At 33.4% G+C, this 22,171-nt stretch overlaps 1 protein-coding gene across 5 annotated transcripts in view; it reads left to right on the forward strand.

Annotated features, from left to right (window-relative positions):
• The window catches only part of CACNA2D1 (calcium voltage-gated channel auxiliary subunit alpha2delta 1), a 469,014-nt gene that overhangs the window by 274,521 nt on the left and 172,322 nt on the right, over positions 1-22,171 (forward strand). For all 5 annotated transcript variants that reach the window (XM_081079528.1, XM_081079529.1, XM_081079531.1 and 2 more), the window contains exon 5: positions 12,903-12,944. In XM_081079528.1, coding sequence (XP_080935654.1) covers positions 12,903-12,944 — 42 coding nt within the window. The remainder of the gene's footprint in view (positions 1-12,902; positions 12,945-22,171) is intronic.

The following is a 22,171-nucleotide window of genomic DNA, read 5'->3' on the forward strand; positions in this document are numbered from 1 at the left end:
CTTTTTTTATCATTTGCTCGATGGTGATTGGACAGGACATTATGTATAATAATATTTTTCAGCTTTGATTAATCATTTTTAGGTTTATCTTGTACTCTGTCAATATATAATTTGAAATATATACTTTCAGTAAATATAGTTTACTAAATTTAGATGGTCATTTTTTTAGTTTACTAATATTTAGATGGTCATTTTACTTGATTTGCCTTCATTTTACTTGCTCTCTTGGGTGTTTCTAAAGCTGCTATATTTTTACTAACAAATAATCCATGAAAGTGACCAAAATACATAACGGAATGGAGGAAAGAACACAGCCTTTTAATTTTCTAGAGAGGAAATTGTGTCTGTAAAGGTTAATTAGCTGCTAATACATTCTCTTCATGCTTCTCACCTGGATATTGACTTTGAAATTTCTTGATTCTGTCAATATAAAATATTTTTCATACTGAGTTTCTCATGCACTAGGAAATAAGTCAATATGATCAAAAAAGGGAATATGTTGATGTGTTCCTTTGTTCAGGAACACATTTGGAAGCATAGGTTAAAATGTAGACAACTCTATAATTGGCTGGGCTTCTGTAATATTTTGCCTCTCCACTGAAGTGACACCAGCCCCTTATGATTAAAATAATTTAGGCAAGTCCTTTAGCTGATCAGCTAGTCTTCCTTTCATCTCAATTTCTTGTTTAAAATCTATCTAAATTTTATTATTTATACTTGTCCAAGATGAATACCTATGTTTTGTTTTTTGTTTTTTTAATTTTAGGAAAATTTTATTTGATGTTTCAACTTTCTTTTATGCTATTTGTATAATTATAGTGCTGAAACAAATATTCAGGGTACTTAAATAATTATATATTAAATAATAACCTTGGTTATAATTGTATAAAATACAGTCTTAAAATAATTTGTATGCCAGATAATAATATTAAAGATATATACATATGTCTTTAAAATTTGAAGTTGGAGTTCTCTGCCCAGCTGATACATGAAAAGACAAAACAACTTTGGATAGATCAATTTATTTGTTTGCTGACACAAGCCAAGAATTGGACCAACAAATAGAATTCAGATATTTTAATTAGTCATTCATTGTGTTTTGTATCTGCTTGGTACAACTTTGTACTATTTTGAAAAACATAAAGGTTTTATTTAATTCTTTCAAGAAAAAGATTATATTTTTCTTAAAAAATATACACATTATGAAAATTAAAACAAATGCTTTATGAAAGTATGCCTGAGTAATGAAGCATGGTCCAAGAGTTCCCTTTCCTTGTCCCTCCTTTTAAGAACTTTGGACAAGAGCTAAAATACAAGATGCAAATTAACTAGGACTATATTGAAAGTCCTTTGGATTGTGGCTTTCATACATTAACACTTTAACAATTATGCATGTTTTAATTAGAGACCAGTTACATCTGAATCCGTGAACTTTTTAAAATTAAAAAGCTCTTTGAAATATAACTTAATTAAATATAATTCCTAAAACTAGGCTAATGAAGTGCAGGCTACTAGGAATTACTGTTTATTTCCAAAACTATATTATCCACATAGAATGGCATACTTCTAAAATGTCAGAAATTATTCTATTTATTTTCTTCTGAAGTAGCCTTCATTTCTTTGTATTGTTAGCAAAATTATTTTTATAGAGATAAGTTTTTATAGAACAAATTTTAACTGTATTCTGCCCCCCTGGAAAAAAAAAACAAAAACACTGTGATTTCTACTTTAGTTAAATACAAATGAAAGGCAGTTCATTATATTAATGAGAGGCAGCAGAAGTTGATCTAGAATGGTTAATTTATGCCATACTGGAGAGATTGCCGGATTGTATTTGGTAAGAATAAAGGGGCTGATGTAATCTAGTGTGAGGATGTTTCTGTCTCAACAAATCTGTCCTCAGAAACACAGTTATTATTTTTCAGGGATAAATGAATATACTTTGACTTGACCTTTCAAAGCATAAAGAAAATTAATGATGTAGAAGTTCTTACATTTTTACATGTTTCCATAGAAATATGTCAGAGATTTCAAATAAAAAAAGAGAGAGAAAGCTTTCCCTTTGCTTTTCAGAATTGAGAGATGTCTCTTTAAGTTCTATTGGGTATTCACATGAGAAGAGAAGAAAAATAATCAAAGACTCACTAAAAAAAAAAAAAAAGAACACAGCTACTAGGTCTTCTTGTGTGATCTAAAGCAAAGCAATTACTCGGTGGAAACATAAAACTATATAGGTGCAAAGATTTCTAGAGACCGTATCTGTCAATTCGCTTATCGTTTTACGGGCGAGGAAGCAAAGCCTAAGAAAATCTCAATGCTAACTTGTCGGTGCTTCAAGTCTTTTGTTGATTTGGCCATGTGCTCAGTAAATATTTCTACAACACTCACTATGTACCTGTAGTAGATGTTGGTTCCCTGCTCACATCTCAGCACATACTCATGTTCTATGGCTTCCTACACCAAGTACCTGCACATCTGTACTTGAGGGCTCCCTGCACATCTGGTGGCAGGAATATGCAGAAGTGAGCCCTGTCAACCAGTGACGACTGGCATGGGTAAATACTTCTCTTCTCACTTTTTAGGTGTATAGTTTGAAGTGACATTCCAGTTTCCCAGCACACCATACTGTTTAACACACCTTATTTCGAATCCATATTTCACTTCACCTCCATATTTCACTTCTTCACTATCCTATGGGTATTTCCTGGGATCATCTTGCAAATACATTATCTGTGCTCAAATCCTAATCAAGGTGACTGCTTCTGGGGAACCAAAGCTAAGGCAGGGCTAACAACTTGTTCTTAAAGACCTTGTCTGTAGAGGCGAAAGATACTTAATCGTGTCTTCAACAACTTTGTGCGGGAGGCAGTCTTGTTTAGTAATAATTGACACCCAACTTTTGATGGGCCTCCTTCAATGCCTGGCTCCTCAGTGGGCCAGGCATTGAGCACAAAGATGATTGAGAACTTATCTCCCCACACAGGACTCAGACGTGTAAACGTAGTGTGGTGTGGTAAGGGCTGCCGAGAGGGGTGTAGTGGACCTCTGGATCGGGCTTTCATTCATCATTCCGTACAGCAAATCAGTGAGGTAGCTACTGTTTCTCCCTGATGTAGAGAGGAAGAAAATGTCAGAAGGTGCTATAAGGCGCTTACTTTAACTTGATGTGGGAAAGCTGGGAAAGATCTGCACACCTAGAAAAGCTTCCTGGATACACATGAAGTGTGGAAAGGCCTTATTCCAGAGTCCCATAGGAAGTGTGGCACATTCTACTCTTCTCTAGTATTTCTTCCAAACGCATCTTTTTTTCTCTTCCACTGTTTTTTCTGTCTTTAAGGGGAGCCAGATCTTACACGTATATTTCATTCTTAGCTTTGCCCTTTAGCTTTTCTTTTGCTCTTCCAACCCAACTCAGGAAATTCTCACCAGTCCTTTTCCTAATGAGAAGGAATGTTCCTTATTCTGCATCCTGAGTTCTTTCTACCTGTATTGGGCTCATTGTTTAGACTTATAGCTTTGTTTATATATATAAATGTATCCATTTTTGAAATTTATAAATATCTTTCTACTTTAAAAGCCTGACGTTTAAGACTATTGCCTGATAGGGACTTAAACCAAATACAATATACCGACTAAACGATGACGTATTTGTATTAGCTGGTATCCATTTTTATGTAGAGTGCTGAAACCCATTATCTCAGTGGTAAGGAGTTGTGATGGAGGGGAGAAAGGTGTAGGAAATCCAATAAGTAATGCAATGCTGTGATACAAGCTTAATAAAATTTTTATCAATTTAATATTTTCAAAAAAATTAATAGCTGTTGCATATCCAAGGAATTCTGTAATTTTTAAATGACATAGTATATGTAAATGCCTATCCCTTAATGGATACATAATAAATGTCTTTTTCTTCTTTTCCATCCTACTTAGCCCCTTAAATCCACTGTGAATTAAATTGTGTAGTGATGACCAACTTAATGTTCTTTGAAGCTGATTTTGGCCAGATTAGTTTACACGTAGTCATTCATTGAACATAGTGTACCTTTTTATATTTTGTTTTAATCTGATAATTTTTTGAAGTTGATAATGATTAATTTGGAAAGGCAATGCTAACATTACCTTGGACGAATTAACAAGCTTCAAATGCTAAGACATTGTATTAGCAGTAAGTGTTAATGATGCTAATAATAAGCTGTTAACTTTGACCACAAGTCAAAAAAGTCTGTGGGTTGTCTAAGTCAACAGGAAGAAGCAAAGAAAGTGAAATATTTCGGGGGTTTAAATTTTAATGTTTTAAATGATTATACGCAAAATTTCATTGGGGTTACACATTAAAAGGAGATTACAGCACGTTCCCAAGGACATTATAGATGTTCATTTCTAGACTCCATTTCCTGGGAGATTTGATGGCTAAAGATAATAACATATTTATCTTCTCATATTCTACTTTTGCTTCCCCCTTACAGTTTAAATAATATATTCATCAATATTATTTGGAGCACTCAAAAAAATCTCATAGGCAGAATTTATTAAAGTTTATCAGATCAAGAAATAAATTAGTATAGTTGTTAATGATTAATAGGAATTGATCTTTTTTGAAGTTCCAAGAACCAAGAATCTCTGAAATCACACTTCACTTGGAATTCCTCCTTGATTTCTCCTAAGTGTGAAAGTGGTCTATAGTTTAAGTTATTTGAAGCTTTTTAAAAGCTATATACTTTTTTGTCTACTCTGATGCATGGTGTGTGTTTTGTTATTTTTATTCCAGAATTTGCACTAGTTCCTTGTAGGCCTATGATATTTATTTGTTCATTTCTCTGTCCATTCAATAGCAGTTCATACAACATAGACTCTGTGCTATTCTTGAATATACTCATTATAGAATGTTGTCTCTACTTAAATGAAAATAACTTAATTTTTTCTCTCTTTTCAAATTTATTTATTTTATGTAGAAGTAATGAACATTTCCTTTAGTGCATATTGCACATTTTTATTTCATCAGTGCAAAAGTAATTCCTGTTTAAAAGGTTAAAAATAATCGCAAAAACCTTAATTACTTTTGCACCAACCTAGTGTGATAGTATTTCCAATAGTCTGTACAGCCCTATAGTATATAGCGTAGGTCTGGAGTACTTGAGAATTTTTGCAGTTAGGTAATTAAACATAGTAAAGACACCTGGGTCTGTCATCATTTCCTGCGACCACTTCTCTTACATGGCTTTGACTATTGATTGGTTAATGTGCTGGGAGTGCCAGTTTTTAAGTAATATTTCAATTTACCATAATGGCAACTTGAAGAAAAAAACAAAACAAAAAAAACAACAACTGGTACTATTACAAGTATATAATTGGCAGTTACCTGATGAATGAATGTAAAATGGTGTCTGCTAACAGTAACAGAAGTAAGCTTAAAAAAGGCCAGAATTATGTTCCGGTTTTGTTCTCCCAGTGTGCTAAATAATTCAGTATTAAGTTAAATTTTAAAACAGATAAAATGAATAAATATGTCTCAATGATTATTAGACATCCCCTTTATTCTTAGGTGAACTGTGTAGAATATATAAGGAATTTACAGTCTCCAAGAAGTAGATCATTCCTGCATTCATAACAGCAGTATCTACATGGGACAGACAAGTACTTGAATAGAGATACGACCTGTGTTAGACTCAGCTTAACTATTAAAGTCTTAGCTTTCAAATATGCAAAATTGAGATCGATAATACCTTATCCACTGTTTATTTTTAACAATCAAGTTCTCAAAAAAGCACATGTATTTAAATTTCTAGCACAGAGCTTGGCATTGTGTATAAAGCTCAATATATATGCATTCTTATGAATGAATTCTGGGAGTTCAGAGAAGAAATAGATATGCATTTTCCCATTATAATCCATAGATAATTGAATATTTTAGCAATAGTATTTCACTTTCATTTTATTTAATAGAAACTGATATTCAAGCATATAATCAAAATTTATACAGTTATTGCATTTTTTATTATGCAACTAATTTCTGAAGTCTAGTGAGGAATTGATATAAAGAAATTAATAGAAATCATTTTTTAAAACATACTTACTTGCCAATACTATACTATTCACAAAATATTAAGTTGGCACTAAGGGATTTTTGACCTTTAGTTCATTAAAGAAGTATTAGAAAAATATTAAAATGTTTTTTTTTACATATGAACTAAGATAATTTTGATCTTGTGGCTTCTTTGATTTGGTTTATTTTTAGTCTGCTAGAATTTTAAAATTTGAACCAAAAAAAAAGAAGTTTCATGCCAGAACACATATAGATTTTTATTCCACAAATCTTTTTTTCCAAACCACCTGAATGTGATTAAAGAAAAGATGGACACAGGGTGGAGGGAAGGGATGATGAAGGAATGGGAACTTGAAGGATGTATGAAATATCGAGAAGACAGGAGAAAGAATTCTAGAATATGTACGTTCTCATAATACTACCAACAGAAATAAAGTTCAAGTACTATTGACTGTTAATAACAGGAAATGAGAGAAACATTGTAGAGACTGTGGTATTTAGATTAGTACTATCAGTTGTAAAAGTTAGAAACCACATTCTAAATAGCTTAAGAAAAAATAATACATTATTGGTCCTATAACTAAGAAATCAGCAAATGCAGGTAGCCTCGGGCACGTCAGGATTCAGGATTTAAGCCGCTCAGCTCTCACTACCATAACTACTCCAGGAAAATTGAATATTTCTGGAAAAGGAATAGGGAAATGAGATACTAGTATTGAATAGATTTAGGCACCTGTTAATTTCTGTGGTCAGAGAAATGGGATTGTATGATTTGCCAGCCAAATAGAATCACATGAGTTGAAGAGTTTTCCAATGACAGTAGATTTCTGAACAGAAGAAAATTTACCCAACAAAGCAAATCCACATTTACTATAGTTTTTAAAATGTGAGATCTACTATTTACTCTGTATGAGGGTTACTTGTGTAATTTTCTCTATTAAGATTCCACAGTTTGGGTGTTGGGATTGATACCAAATTTGGTTTAATACAAGGTTGGGGATTTTCTAGGCAGGAGTGAAAGAGGACTGATGGTTAAGAAGAGGTGGGACAGGAAAGTTGTGCTTAGAATCTCAGAGAAGTTTGGAGCACAGCAGCACTATTAATGGACAGGAAGCATATAGAACCATCTTTTCATTACCATTTTTATTAGACTTTCTTATAAATTACCTCATCTAATTTGTCTGATTAAAATTAATGACAGCAACTAGTAATTCCATTTCTTTTCCACTCTGCTACCTAGACTCTTTGAAGAAATGATTTTAAATGAATCAAGTAGACTCACAGCATACTAATTGATCTAAAAAAATAAAGTTGTAATAATTTACTTCAATTCATATGTAAGTACTAGATAAAGCTAATTAATAAATTCTATGGACATTCCTGATTTTTCTTTTTCAATATATGAAATAATAGTTGATAACATATGTACTACTATGTTTCCCCGAAAATAATACCAGGTCTTATATTGATTTTTTTCTCCAAAAGACACATTAGGGCTTATGTTCAGGGGATGGCATCCTGAAAAATCACGCTACGGCTTATTTTCCGGTTAGGTTTTATTTTTCAGGGAAACAACAGTATATGCCAGGCACTGTGCTAAACACTTCCTATCAGTTTTCTCATTTATTATCTGTCACATAATATGAATGTGGGTTATCACATGTCCTTAGTCCAACAGTCTGGTAACATTGATCTCCTGAGGGACTTGTGCCCATCTTTATCTTTTTATCTTCATAAATAATTGGCTCATACATTCCAATCTCACACAAATATAATGACATACAAATACAGTTTTCCAAGGACCACTGTCATTAATTTACTACTTCAGCTACTTTTAGTTTACTTTGGAAACATGTGCTCACATTCACGTTCTCCTCCCCCTCTCCCCCTGCATGCACATGCACCCACACACAAGCACACACACACACACACACACACACACAAAACCACAAACACACACACACACACACACACACACAACCACACACACATGTTCCAAAGTACTTTTTCTCACATAGTGCTGGTTGTCTCATCCCAGGTACCATGGCTGACTTGGGCACAGTCATTATCACTGATGTGTATGGTTACAGGTTAAATTACTACAAAGGTATATTCATCTCACAATTTGAGTTACACATGACTTGAGCCAGACAACAGGGACCTTTCTTGGCAGGAATCATCCACACAACTCATTTATAATGAACAGCGTCCTTAATGTTCATCCTATTGACTTCATATTTGATACTAAATATCGATAAAAATGACAATAAGAATGAAATTCAAAACAAATCTTCAGCAGACAATACAGTTGCCTGAAATTTGTCAGGCTGTAGATCATCATGGAGAGCCAAGGGTACAGCCAAGAATAGAGAATTAATAAGTTGGACGGGGAAGTTAATCTCTATTTGAATTTTGAATGTATCATATATTTCAGATGTTGGCTATAAAATCCTAATTTTCAGTTCCCATATTTAAATCTTTTCCCTGGCAACATCGTATTTCCATGAGGAAGTTCTGAACTTGTGCTTCAAATTTTTAACATCAACTATTTATCAGAGGCCAACTTTTATAGGAAAGTGGCATTCAAGGGACTGTCACTCACAGTATACATTTTTAAGATGGAATAGTCTATTTTACCCTGATTTAATTTTTGACTCCCAGTATGCGCTGAGAAACTAAAGTAATTTATCTCTGAACTTGCTAGGGGATGTTTTGAATTTCAGTAAGCAGCAGTATTATGTTAGCATGCACTATTTGAGTAAATTTGTTTGAAGGAGATAATAAATAACTAAACTACTTGGTTAAAATCAGAAATGAAACAATTTGTTCTTGTCATCTGGTGGTGCTTAAATTATGACAGATAGCTCTCTAAAGGTTTAACTAATCTGTGAATCTAGTTTGAGGCTGTTACTGGCTTTCTCCTAGCGTATGGCACATAATGTACTGAAATCCACTGAAAACCTCTGTATTTGAGTGCAAAAGACTTTCCAAGATAATGTTGTTTGATAATTTGCATAAAAACATTTAGCCAGAAGAATGATAAATAAGATAACTCCATTCTATAATATGTACCTGTGTTAATTAGTTTACACCATAGTTTCAAAGTATTAAAAGATACTGGTATGACTATATACTTTCTGGAGGAGAAACTGGGGGAATTTTGAGTAATAGAATAGGTAAATGATTAAGAAACACACATACACATTTGCAAACACCGTGCTTAAACTAATCAAAAAAGGGAGAATTTCACAATTATCAAAATTGCTCACTTTTCACCTATTTTGCAACCTGGAACAGCTGTCATTCATGTGCGCATGCCGTTCAAGGATAATAAGAGAAATTCTTCATGTTTAGCTGATTGGATCTGTTCAAGTTCTTGCCACATGTGAATTGGGAGGTGAGAACTTGCTTCCTATGGTCAGGGTGTAGATAGTCTTCATCTTTGTTTCTCCAACACTTAGCACAGACTGAAGTCGCCCAAACTGTTGTAGAATGAGTGGGGTCTGTCTCCCTCTGTTGGTCATAAGACCCCAAAATCTCCACAGGGAAAAGGGAGAAGGAATTTAGCTGGAACCTTCACTTCTTCACTTCTACCCACTTCAGGCCATTTAACTGTCTTTATACAATCTATCTCCTAATTTTCTTTTAGCACAGAATTTATTTTAACCAAAATTCATCCCTATAGAAACATCAGAACACAGAAGTTGAGCTGATTCAGTGTGAATTGTTCTTTATTCTGGAAACTTGTTTTATCCCAATCCCACTAAGATTGGTTTTGGATATATTTTGGTGATTCAGTGAATTAAGTCATTTGATTTTAGATTGATGTAGTTTAACAAAGCTACATACGTCTTAATGTGTATTCTTATATAGCAGAGCTAATGTATAGTTTCCTCAAATCCTGATGACTTACGTAGATTTATTCTTACTAAAATTGATCAATTGAGCTTTTCTGTTAGGTAAAATTAGGGAATAATCAAATGTACATGCTACCAATGCAAATTTTGAGATTTGAGAAAAGAAAGAGTAATTATAAAAATGAGATTAAAAGATGTTCCTAAGCCAAAAGCAACATCACATTTATTGGGGAAGAAATTTTGCTGGAGGGCGATGAATGTAATCAGTTGTACATTACTGGTCTATTTTCTTATTAAAGGTCTATTTTCTTATTAAAATATGACGTCCTGTCTAAGCACAAGTATTTGATTAAATGCTTCATAGTTTTGTTGGTTTTCTACAAAAAGTCACACTTTGGTTTTCCTTTGCATTTATATTTTGATCGTGTAAGAAATGAACATTGTATATAAATAAAAAGAGCTTTTTAAAAGTAGAAATATAAAATACCCAGTTAAAAGGAGTATGGATGTTTGACATGCAGCATTATTTTATGACTAATGTTTTTTTTTTCAGTTTACTTAAAAGAAAAATGCTAGTTTTTGTAATTATATGTGTTTCAAAGTCCAGAAAGTCATATGCCTATGTACAAAATTTAAATAAACCCTGCAGATACATTTTCAATACAGTTTTAGAAGCAATATAGATTCTAAAATAAGAGATAAATAATAGGGTTTTGTATAAAATATAGTACAATAACAAAGGGAAAACATTTTGAAATTCTTAAACAGAATTTCCATTTTAATTTAAATTTTCAGCACAGTTTATCTTAATAGAATCAAAGTACTTAGCTTGAGTTGTAACTAGCATTTCTTTATCATACTTTACCCTCTTCTAGAATTGTATGTGTTGCTCTTAATCTTAGCTTTAATAAATAATCTTCATTTGTTGTATGTGACCATATGTGACACATAGGAAAAAAGTTGACTAATCAGTTAAAGCCCATCAGTTAATCAGTTAAGCCCATTAGCTTGATCACTATGCACCAAGTGTCATCCTAGATACTTGAGTGGTTTTATATAATTGATCTGTATTTATTATTTTACCTAAAGTATAGGGGTAGATATGTTTACCTTACTTTGTGTCTCCCTTGGCACATTAAATACCTGTATTTAATGGTATTTAATGATTGTTAAAAATGATGATGCTGAACCACTAGAAATTTAATGTAGTTTCATCTTGTTTTCAACACATTTCAATTCTATAAATACGAATAAGCAAGCAGTTAGCAGAAATAAAGTCTAAAATGAAGATAAACGTATCCAATGTTTTAACTGTTGGTGGAATCCACATTCTAAATTGAAAATTGTCGCTAAGTATAAATTACAGGGTTTCATGAGGGGTCAATAAACTAGTAATTAGATTTGGGTCTCAGGTGGATTCAAAAGACTATCTTGCTTTGTGGATATGACGAGTTTTGATTTTGTATTTTAACTTTGTTGCAAAACTAATACTATAAGAAATGTTTCAGGAATTAAAACTTATAAGTGTGTTACAATTCTCTAACTACTTCGTTCTTTTAAAAATCATGAAATTGTAATTTAAAAACTTTTATTGACTCTATATGAAATAAATTCAAACTCATGGGTTTCATTCAGTGTTATGAATCGTATGTTCTTATATTTATCTATACAGTTTCTAGTTTGGTTACTTGGTCTTCAGAGAAACCTATGTTTTGTAGATCTTCAGTCTCACAGTACGTTTCTCAAATCAAAAAGGGAGGCAGGTTCTGTGGCACATAAATCTGGGAAACAAAACAAGAAATATATTCCTTGTGGAGATTTATAATACACATTCATACACTGAGGCTCTGGGAAATCCTGCCGAAAATAGACAATTTTAACTTTATGGTTTATTCTGAAGTCATGACCTATGTTTGGCCCATGATTATTACATCTTGAAGAATAGTGATTCTTTTTTTTTTTTTGGGGGGGGGTATACTTTAAGAAGCATTAATCAAGTCTATTTTTCCTAAGTAATTTCCTTTATTTACTTACTTTTTTGGTGTATTGTGTTTTCTTTTAATACAATTTTAGAATATCCATATTTGTAAATAATTAAGAGACACAGAAAACACATTTTTTTATGTAGTGTTCATGTTACTATTGAAGACGTACGGAAGTTGAACTATATTTTCAATCACTTCAGGAGAAGAAAGGAAAAAGCAATCAGTATAAGTGGAATATTTTTACATTGCATAGATCTATCCTCAAAGACACAAAGAAAATGAATTTCAAATTCCTTGAAAATCATTTTATTCAATCTTTCCATTCCATTTTCCCTCTGTAGCACAATTTATGTCCATAATGTGTATTTATGACATATTTCGGCAACATTGATGGCTAGCAAAAATGTCCTTGTACATTTATTCTTGAAGAGCCAACACTCATTCACCACTTTAATAAAACATGAGAATATTCCTGTGTTGGATTATCTGACTTTTTTTGCTATTTACGTTTAGTTATTCTTGATTCCTTATCTAAATCTCATGAAGAAATTTACGCCAATATTTATACAGATATAGCTTTCTTTAAGAATAGTTTTCAACAACAATATATATTTTTTAAAGTCGTCATTTCAGAAAATATTAACAAGCCATTTATCTTATATTTTTCTTGAATATCTTGTTTATCATTTCATGGTTTAGAGGTGTGTGTGTGTATAATTTATTAGCTTTATGAATTTTTAAATTTTTTTCTTGACAAATTGTTCTCAGATTTATACTGAGATCTTTTTTCTCAATGCAAGTTGTGCTTTTCAAATATTACTCATATAGTGTTTTAATATGTTCTTGCAAAATGTTGGCTAATCTTTGTGGATCTTTGTGGAATATAGTGTGTAAGAAATGAAATGTTATGAGGGGTTTATTATTTAAAATATGAATAAAATGTATTCATGTTTCATTTAGTATGTTTTTATGTTTTTCCTTAAATCGATAAAGCATTCTTCTTTTCTCTTTTTATAGAGCAATGAAGTTGTCTACTACAATGCTAAAGATGATCTGGATGTGAGTATTAAATGTTCGACATAAATTCCAAGTTCATTATCTTAGGATGATTGCTTTCACAGAACAAGCTGACCTAGTAGGGTTAGTATTCCAGAAAATGTTTCATAGCATAAGAAGAATACTAGCTAGACACCACAAGACGATGATGAATTTTAGTGTTTCTGTAATTTTTAACATCTTGGTTTTAATTAAAGTTTATTGGGGTGACAGTTGTTAGCAAAGTTACATAGATTTAAGGTGTACAGTTCTGTCATACATCATCTGTATATCACATTGTGTGTTCACCACTTATTACTGGCATCTTCCTAAGTAGAAATGCCCTGTGTTTCCCTGGATCTGAACTCCCTCTCTATCATGTCCAGACCTCAGCCCATGCACTGACTTCAGCACTCTGTCAGTGTCGTTGAAGACAGAGATGGGATCCCATCCATCTCTGTATCCTGGCTTCTACCACCAGGGTCACTAGGCGTGTCTGATCTGGCCTAAAGCACACACCAGGGGGAAGCACTCATTTCTGCTACGATATGAATCATGCCCTAGAAGCCATACAATAACCGGCCCTGCCTGTTCAATCTCTGAAGCATAGTAGGTGCTTACTATGCCCTTTAAAATGACTGCCTCTCATCTACATATTCAAATGGCTTTTCTTTTTTTTTCTAGATTTCATTGGGGAAGGGGAGCAGGACTTTATTGGGGAGCAGTGTGTACTTCCATGCCTTTTTTCCAAGTCAAGTTGCTGTCCTTTCAATCTTAGTTGTGGAGGGTGCCGTTCAGCTTCAAGTTGTTGTCCTTTCAGTCTTAGTTGTGGAGGGTGCAACTCAGCTCCAGGTCCCTTTGCCATTGCTAGTTGCAGGGGGCACAGCCCACCATCCCTTGCGGGAGTCGAACCGGCAACCTTGTGGTTGAGAGCCTGCTCTCCTACCAACTGAGTCATCTGGAAGATCAGCAGCAGCTCAGCTCAAGGTGCCGTGTTTATTTTTCATAGAAATAGCCAGTATTCTTTAAGATTTTTACAATTATATACCCTAATGTAAATATGAGTTTTTAGTAAGTACCACCTCACTCTCAATCATTATAGTGCAAAGTTAGCTTGTACAAGTATGTCCATTTTAAGTGGAAAAGTACACACGGGTTATGTACTTGTAACACTTGAGTTATATTCAATATTATGGTTACATGATTTGCCTACACAGACATTTATTCATATACTCAAATAAAAAACTCTGTAGTACAGAAATGAATTAATATAAGTGAACTTGAATTTGCCCTGTTTTTTGCCTTCTCCCATCCAAAAAAGTCTAGTGTTACTGTGGGTGATAATTATGCCTGTAAAGAGCATGCATTCTCTCTGTTAGGCCCTGAGTTGAGTTCTAGCAAATTAAATAAAAATCCTATAAAGAGCAAAATAGTAACTTTTAAATTTAAAACTTAAAAATGATGGTCATCATTTAGTTAAATTATTTCCATTTTTATATGTAAATAATAACAGTATCAGAATAATTGAGAAAGAGTATTGTGTACTGGAAAGGGCATTTGACTAGGAATTAGAGACTTCGATTCATGCCCCACCTTAAGTCCTAAAATTGTAGTTGCGGATAGGGCATTAAAACTTATTTAAATTCAAACTGTTTTTCTCTTATCTAAGACACGCTATGGTTGACTAGGTGATCCATGAGTTTCATTCCAGTTCTGCATATTCTTGGAATCCTGCTAAGTAGTCAAGTTTTCTAGAATCAGACTATTTCATGTAAAATTTTTGAGAATTTTTAAAAAACAAAACAAAACGAAAACCTGTAAGATAATTTGTTTTATACTTCGTTAAAATTTTGTATTGGAGAAAGTCAAAGATACAGTAATACTATTGCTCTTGTGAGCCTTTAGACATTGAATAAAAATGAGCCATGTTTTATGATTTGTATATTGGTTTGACTGTTTCAGAGAGACCTAAAGTAAAAGTGGTAAAAACAGGACACAAGTTTATTCCTCTTGTGTGTCATTCTGGGGACAAGGTCTAAGATGGTAGCTGTCAATCATCCAGGCCCCAGTGTGGTTCTCTCAGGTTTTCTGCTCTCCTCAATATAGTTGTTGCATGTTGTGGTGCAAGATGGGTGCTCCAATATCCACAATGATTGTTGCATGCTAGATAACAGGAAGGAAGTTTCAAATGGCAATGGAGGGCTTGCCATTTGCCTGTAAGGGCATGTTCTGGAAAGTACTTCTGTCTGCACCCATGGTCCACAGCATAGTGACTCGTCTTGCCTGGTTGCAATAGGATGTGGAATCTAATTTTGTCTTCCTCTTCACCCCGATAGGCATGTACTCAAATGAAAATACAAGGTTCTTTACTAAAGAGAGAATAGTGGGAATACGAATTGGGAGATCGTTTCTGCAAATACCTTCATATTGCTCTTCTTGACATATGAAAGTTAATGCCCCAACTGTACCCACATATCTGAGTGATTTCTATCATTTGAATATAATCAAATTCTTCAACTTGTAACAGAAAAATGTTATCTTTTAAAATGATTATAAAATTATGTGCTGTATGGAGTATTTTTTTAGTCTTTCCTTACAGCATGTGTTTTGATCATTACAATCATATTGTTTTCTGCAATAGAAATATTTACTGTTTTACAGTGAAAGAAAGTTAAAACATGACTAAATGTGGCACTTTGATATTCTACTTTAGGGTTTTCAGTGGTTACACATTTTTTGGAGATTGCTACTTATCTGATGAAGTTGGACTTCTATAGGTGATGAAATATACTCACCCTTACCCAGAGCTTTGCAATATAGTTGTATTTAATTGGCTGCTATACTCTCAACTTTATACATGTAGTGTTTCATGTTTTATATATCAAATGTTCACAAATCACAATGCATGTTGTTTTTCTGATGTGAATTGGCTTACCATCACTGTTCTTTGTTGTGACTTTTCTGTATCACAGTTTAGTTGTATATTTTCTCAAATTCCACAATGTCAATTCCATGATTAAAAACTGATGAATGGAGATTATGTAATGTGCCTTTATCATCTCATCTGATAGCTAATGAACAAAGAACTAAATATTGAATCAACACTGTTAATAAATTTGTCCTCATATGTTTGAATGGTGATATAAATATCTGAGATCTCAAGAAAGTTTCTATTTTAAATATTATGCCTCTTGAAGAAGACAAAAATACTGTAAATGCCGAGTCTATGGTTACCATTTTTAACTCTTTCCTCAGTTCTGCATTAGCAGATAATTTGTTTATCTATGACTGTTCCTACTGGACTAGTGGTCATTTTCTCTATTTTGCAACCCCCTTACATCAGTATTTTCTTTCTATCTCCATTACTATCATACACATTTATACATTATCTTTAGATATGTATTTAAGAGCTATTGGAATGTTCTCTTATGTGTCTAAATTTTTATATAGATTTAGTAATATACATTATTAATCTATAAACATTCCTAAACATTATATTCATAGTTCTTATTCCATTGTCAAGATTTTCAAATCAGTTATTATTACCTTGGTTTTATACTTAAAACCCTGAAGAAACTTTACTGTTTTTTTGTTTTTTTGCTTTCTAAGCCAACATGACTTTTGTAATGAAATGGCAGTGTATTCTTCTTGGAGGCACAACCAATCTCTACAAATTATTTCCTTGGGTCCCTTCTAGAGTTCCTGGAGGGCAGTTCTTTTGTACTCACAGCACCTGACATAGCTTTTATGGAAACTAGCACACTGTAATCACTCAAAAAGATTTTTTTTTCCCCCAGTAATTCAATGAATTTTAAGTTAAAGTAGAAGTTTCATTTTACACAAATATGAAATAGTATAAAATATCAAAGTCATAATTATACACCATCCATTTCTGTTCTCCATACTTTGGCTCATTTTTAAAAAGGTCCTTTTGTGCCCCAGCCCCCAATCTCAAGCCAGACCCATGAGAGTCTCTGTAATCTGGAAGACTGGCATTGACATACACGCCCTAAAGAAAATACTGCCCCTGTCAAATGCCTATGGTTGACCAGAAACCATATCTTTACCATTCTCTGCCCCTTATTTACAAATTTGACAATAGCAAAAAAAATAAATAATAATAATAAAAAGAATGCTTGGAAAGGAATCTTTACCATCTGACTATTTCCCAACCCTGAGACTAAATAATCCTAATTCTAAAGAAAGACTAGATAGGTCTTTTTTTTCATTTAAAACTAATAAAATAGTTCAGCCAGTTAGTTCAGCTGGTTAAAGCACAGTGCTTTTAACAAGGTTGCTTTTTCGATCCCCACATGGGCCACTGTGAGCTGCGCCCTCCACAACTACATTGAAACAACTACCTGACTTGGAGCTGATGGGTCCTGGAAAAACACACTTAAAAGAAATAAGAAGTTTAAAAAAAACAACCTAGGGGCCGGCCCCGTGGCTCAGGCGGTTAGAGCTCCATGCTCCTAACTCCGAAGGCTGCTGGTTCGATTCCCACATGGGCCAGTGGGCTCTCAACCACAAGGTTGCCAGTTCAATTCCTTGAACACGGCACCTTGAGTTGAGCTGCCGCTGAGCTCCCAGTTGGTTGGAGCGCATCCTCTCAACCACAAGGTTGCCAGTTCGATTCCTCGACTCCCACATGGGATGGTGGGCTGTGCCCCCTGCAACTAGAAAATGGCAACTGGACCTGGAGCTGAGCTATGCCCTCCACAACTAAGACTGAAAGGATAGCAACTTGAAGCTGAACGGCACCCTCCACAACTAAGATTGAAAGGACAGCAACTTGACTTGGAAAAAAGGCCTGGAAGTACACACTGTTCCCCAATAAAGTCCTGTTCCCCTTCCCCAATAAAATCTTTAAAAACAAAACAAAACAAAACAAACACCTAATAAAATAGAAACTAGTCAGTGAAGGAATCCATTCAGTACAATAGAAATACTGTGGTATCAAAGACAGAGAGGAACTTTTTCCTCTGAAATAGTGTCACTTCATGTACTTCAGGAAAGAGAAAAACAACCTTAAATGTATGCTTAGTGTCTGTAAAGAAAAAGCCAGAGATCAGTGACAAATTGACTGAAATAAAATCATCAAAACCAAAACCACTAAAACTAAATTGCCATTGGAAGAAAGAAAGACCTTGACAATGCAAATTATTCATCGATGAGACAAAGAGGGAGTAGGAAATATTCCCAGAATTTCAAAATGGTAAAAAAAAAAAAAAAAAAAAGGAGAAAAAGTAACACATAGGGAGGCCAAAATACAGAAATGTAAACCATAAGTCATGTGTTACCAAAGATCAAGTCAAAGCATATGAATTACAGATAATAATCGAAGTTAAAGAAAACATGTCTTCAAAGAAATCTATAAGTAATTGTAGATTGAGAAGACCTACAGAGTTTCTTTCAGGCAAATATTTTTAAAAGTCAAGAACATTTATACCAAAACCTTGCTCAAGAATATCCAAGAAGAGATTTGTAGTAGGCAGCTGACTATTCAGTTTGGCCTAAAATAGTTTTATGTTTAGCTTAGGAGTGGACTTTGAAAACAAGTGGCTGAAATTTCCCCTGCAAGTGTGAAGCTACATGTATAGCAAGGCCAGATTCAACTACAGATAAATTTCAGTATGCTGATACAATGTTAAAAACAAATGAATTTGATTCAGTGTATCACATTGGATGTGATACATTCTCCAGCTTGCCACAGTTCCACCACTCCCTATTGTCTTACACTTGGCCTACTTCATACATTTACACAATATAAAGTAAAAATAATTCCTTGAGATAGTATAGGATAAAATCTTCAAAACACCAATATGTAAGGAAAGATGAGGGCAGAGGTGGGGAGTGTAGAATACAAGCAGCTGGAGATGAAGACAGAATAGCTTATTATACAAAATTATACAAAAAAGTACATAAATTTAGCACATGTTGGATTGAGGATTAAATCTGGAATCTCCTGATTTCTATTATTCTTCCATCCATATTATGCTGGTATATCACCAAGTTAAGATTTGGATATGAAAAATGATATGTTTACGTGTAATCTATTGATTTTGTTCATTTTAACGATGACATATGACCTGAGTTAAAGGTCAAAAAGTATTTAAAAATGATCAATGTTTCCTCTGGAATGTAACCTTCCTATTAGCTGCATCTGAATTAGTTTGTCGAGAGCTATCAGGCTGTATATTTTTCAAGGACTTTGTTATAAAACAATTCCTTAGGGGCATTTTCTATCTCTGCTACTCTGTTTAGATCAATGCTATTTATATTCACCTGGCAGGTATAAAAATAAATACTTTGTGAGAGACAGATTTAGCTAACGCAGTGGCTGAAATAAGGGGTAGAATTAATGTCCCTTAGGATTGTGTAATATGAAAAAATTATGACCGGTGTCTTTTAAACAAGTTTTCCCCTTGAAACTTAAAAAAATGTAAGTGTAACTGGGCTTTTATTTGTGAGCCCCAGTTCTCAGAGAATGGTGGAAGGCACGTGGCCTTACTAGGCATATAAGATGATTACCCTGTGTCCACTGTGTTAACGTTGACATAATCTCTCTTCTAATTACCTGATGGTGATAGCCTACAATTTTTCCATCCAACTACTAAGTATTCAAAAAACAATCCAAACACCATCTCCTCAGGAAGTTTGGTTTCCTAAGTAGCAAATAGCATTTCCTTCCTCTGGGTGTTCTAAACAACTTATTACACATTTCTGTCTGTAATAGTATAATACCTTACGTTATAATATTTGTGAACAGGAATAATATTGTTTATTAAATGTTTAGCAACTTGAGGTAGGGATCATATTCACTTTCTCTCTTTAATGGTTTAAAATCATTGTTGCGATAATGCTTGTTAAATTGGGTAGGTTTTTGTGTTTCAGTACCCGTACTACTTACATATAGCATAGCATTTGTGGAGACCTGTTTACTTTTTAAAGTCGTGATCTATTTACAAAATGTACAGGAAACCCCATGCAAGACTGGTGGAAATGAAAATACTGGTTTTGTTTCAAGATTGGGTGGAAACAGAATCAAGAGAGAAATGGCAAAGCTGGCCATTATACTCCACTATGGAGTATATTTGAATTAATTTTTAATATACACATTTGTTTCCTTTTCTTCGTGTAAAGGTGCAGGCTGCAGAAGAGGGGAGTGACAGAGGGCATTGTTTACTCATCTCTCATCTGCTCCTTCCTCTTATTATTATATCACTCCATCAAATTAAATTCTGTCTGATTCTACATATAATTAAAATAAATAATAGTTGTTGAATTTTATTTCCAAAGAGGCCACAACATTAAAATGTGTGTAATGTTATAATGTAATTTTTAAACATCTTTTTACTTTTTATAAGGAAACATATTTTCAATATATAGTAGAGAGAAGAGTATAATGAATTTCCATAATTGCTTCATCTGTTATTTGCTTTAATATTTTAGGTAAATTAGGATATGACATTTCACTCCTAAATACTTCGATATGCAACTCTATTATTTTCCTAAATAGTGACAAGGCATACATGTAGAATCACTGTTATATAACCACTGTAATACATTGTTATATAGAAGAGGTCCCACAGTGTGATAGTTAAAAGATTGTACTCTGGAGTGCCTCTGCCTGAATTTGAATCCCAGCTCTGTCATTTACTAGCTGGATGATGTTGGCAAAGTCACAGCATGTGTTTCCCATTTTGGGCCTGTAAAATAAAGGTCAGAGTAGTACCCCCCTCATATAGTTACTGGGGAAATTAAATTAGTTAACACATATAAAGTGTTTAGAACATTTCCTGTCTTATAGTCGGTAATCCAGAAATGTTGCATACATTTTTTTAAAATAATAATTATTAGTATTATTTTAATAAATCTAAGATTGATTTGAAGTGAGTTTTAGCTCTAAATGGAGCACATTTGTACATGTACATCTGTTAACTATCATGAAAGGGTAATAGTGTGAGCTATTTTTCATTTTATTGTTGTGAATATAATTCTAGCACTTGTCTGAAAAAACTCAAGACAGTGCACAACAAAATAAACATCAGACTAGAATCTTCAAAACACATTTAGAAAACAATGTGAGCACAATGCTGAAATGTGTCTTGATATCATCTGTTTTATATATCCATATTTGCAAGAAAAATTAAATGTCAAAGTAAAATGATAAAAAGCTACTAATGCCACAATTATTTATGAAATTCTACTTTTAAGTTTTCCTTAGTTTGAAATTTATTTAGGTTCTTGTCTTAGTTTTTTCAGAAACATCTGTCCCAATAAGTCCTTAAATTCTCTTCAGATTAGTGAAGCAGATTCCCCAGAAGGCTTGAGTTGTGAAGCAAGCTGCACTATTTTCTTAATGTCTGAAGCAAGCAAAAAGAACCCAGATCATTACAAACCCTTATTAATCTAATTCCATGATCTATGTTTCTGATTAAAAGCCAAATGGAGTAAGTTCAACCCAAAATTCCCATGTCGATAAATTGAGTTGATTTATTTGCTACATTTTATTTTATTGATCATGTTAAAAATTCGACTTGTCTGGGACTTTTGTCTAATCTGTTGAAGTCCCTTGAATGTTTATGTTGGTATTTATTTTCTTATCAGAGTCTTGTTAAAGTTAATGCCAACATAACATCCTAATTAAATGTCTTCTAACATGATTTTACATTATTTTACATAAATAAATAAACCTGATTCTAGAAGAGATATGCATCAAACAGTGATGAAATCTATTTTAATTATTAAAGAAAGAATCAAAGTGTAGGATTCATTTTTCCTTCCTTCCTTCCTCCCTCTCTCCCTCCCTCCGTCCCTCCCTTCCTTGTCATATAGTATGTAGCCAGCCTTTATTTCAGGCTCTGCTAATGACTGATGTTGCATCCTCAAAGGGATGATGGCTTGGAGATGGAATATGAATTGCTTCTATGTAATAACCGCTTTAATATGAGTTGCCTGTTTAGCGTGTGCATCTAAAATAAATGATATAACTATTTTGGATGCTATATATATATATTTGGATTATGTTATAATAATAGTTATGTATATATAATTATTCTTTATTAGGCAGTATTATTTTTATTTTTATTTATTAGTATTTAATAATTGTTTTGTTTTAAAACACCTGGGATTCCAGCCCCCCTCTGTCTCACTCAGCCACAATCCCTACTGGTTTTTACAGCCAGAAATTGTGGGGACTTCTCTTCCTGGCACTAGAACCGAGTGTGGAGTTGGGACCCCTTGCTCCT

This window comes from Rhinolophus hipposideros (assembly GCF_964194185.1).
Source record: "Rhinolophus hipposideros genome assembly, chromosome: 18".
Classification (NCBI taxonomy): domain Eukaryota; kingdom Metazoa; phylum Chordata; class Mammalia; order Chiroptera; family Rhinolophidae; genus Rhinolophus; species Rhinolophus hipposideros.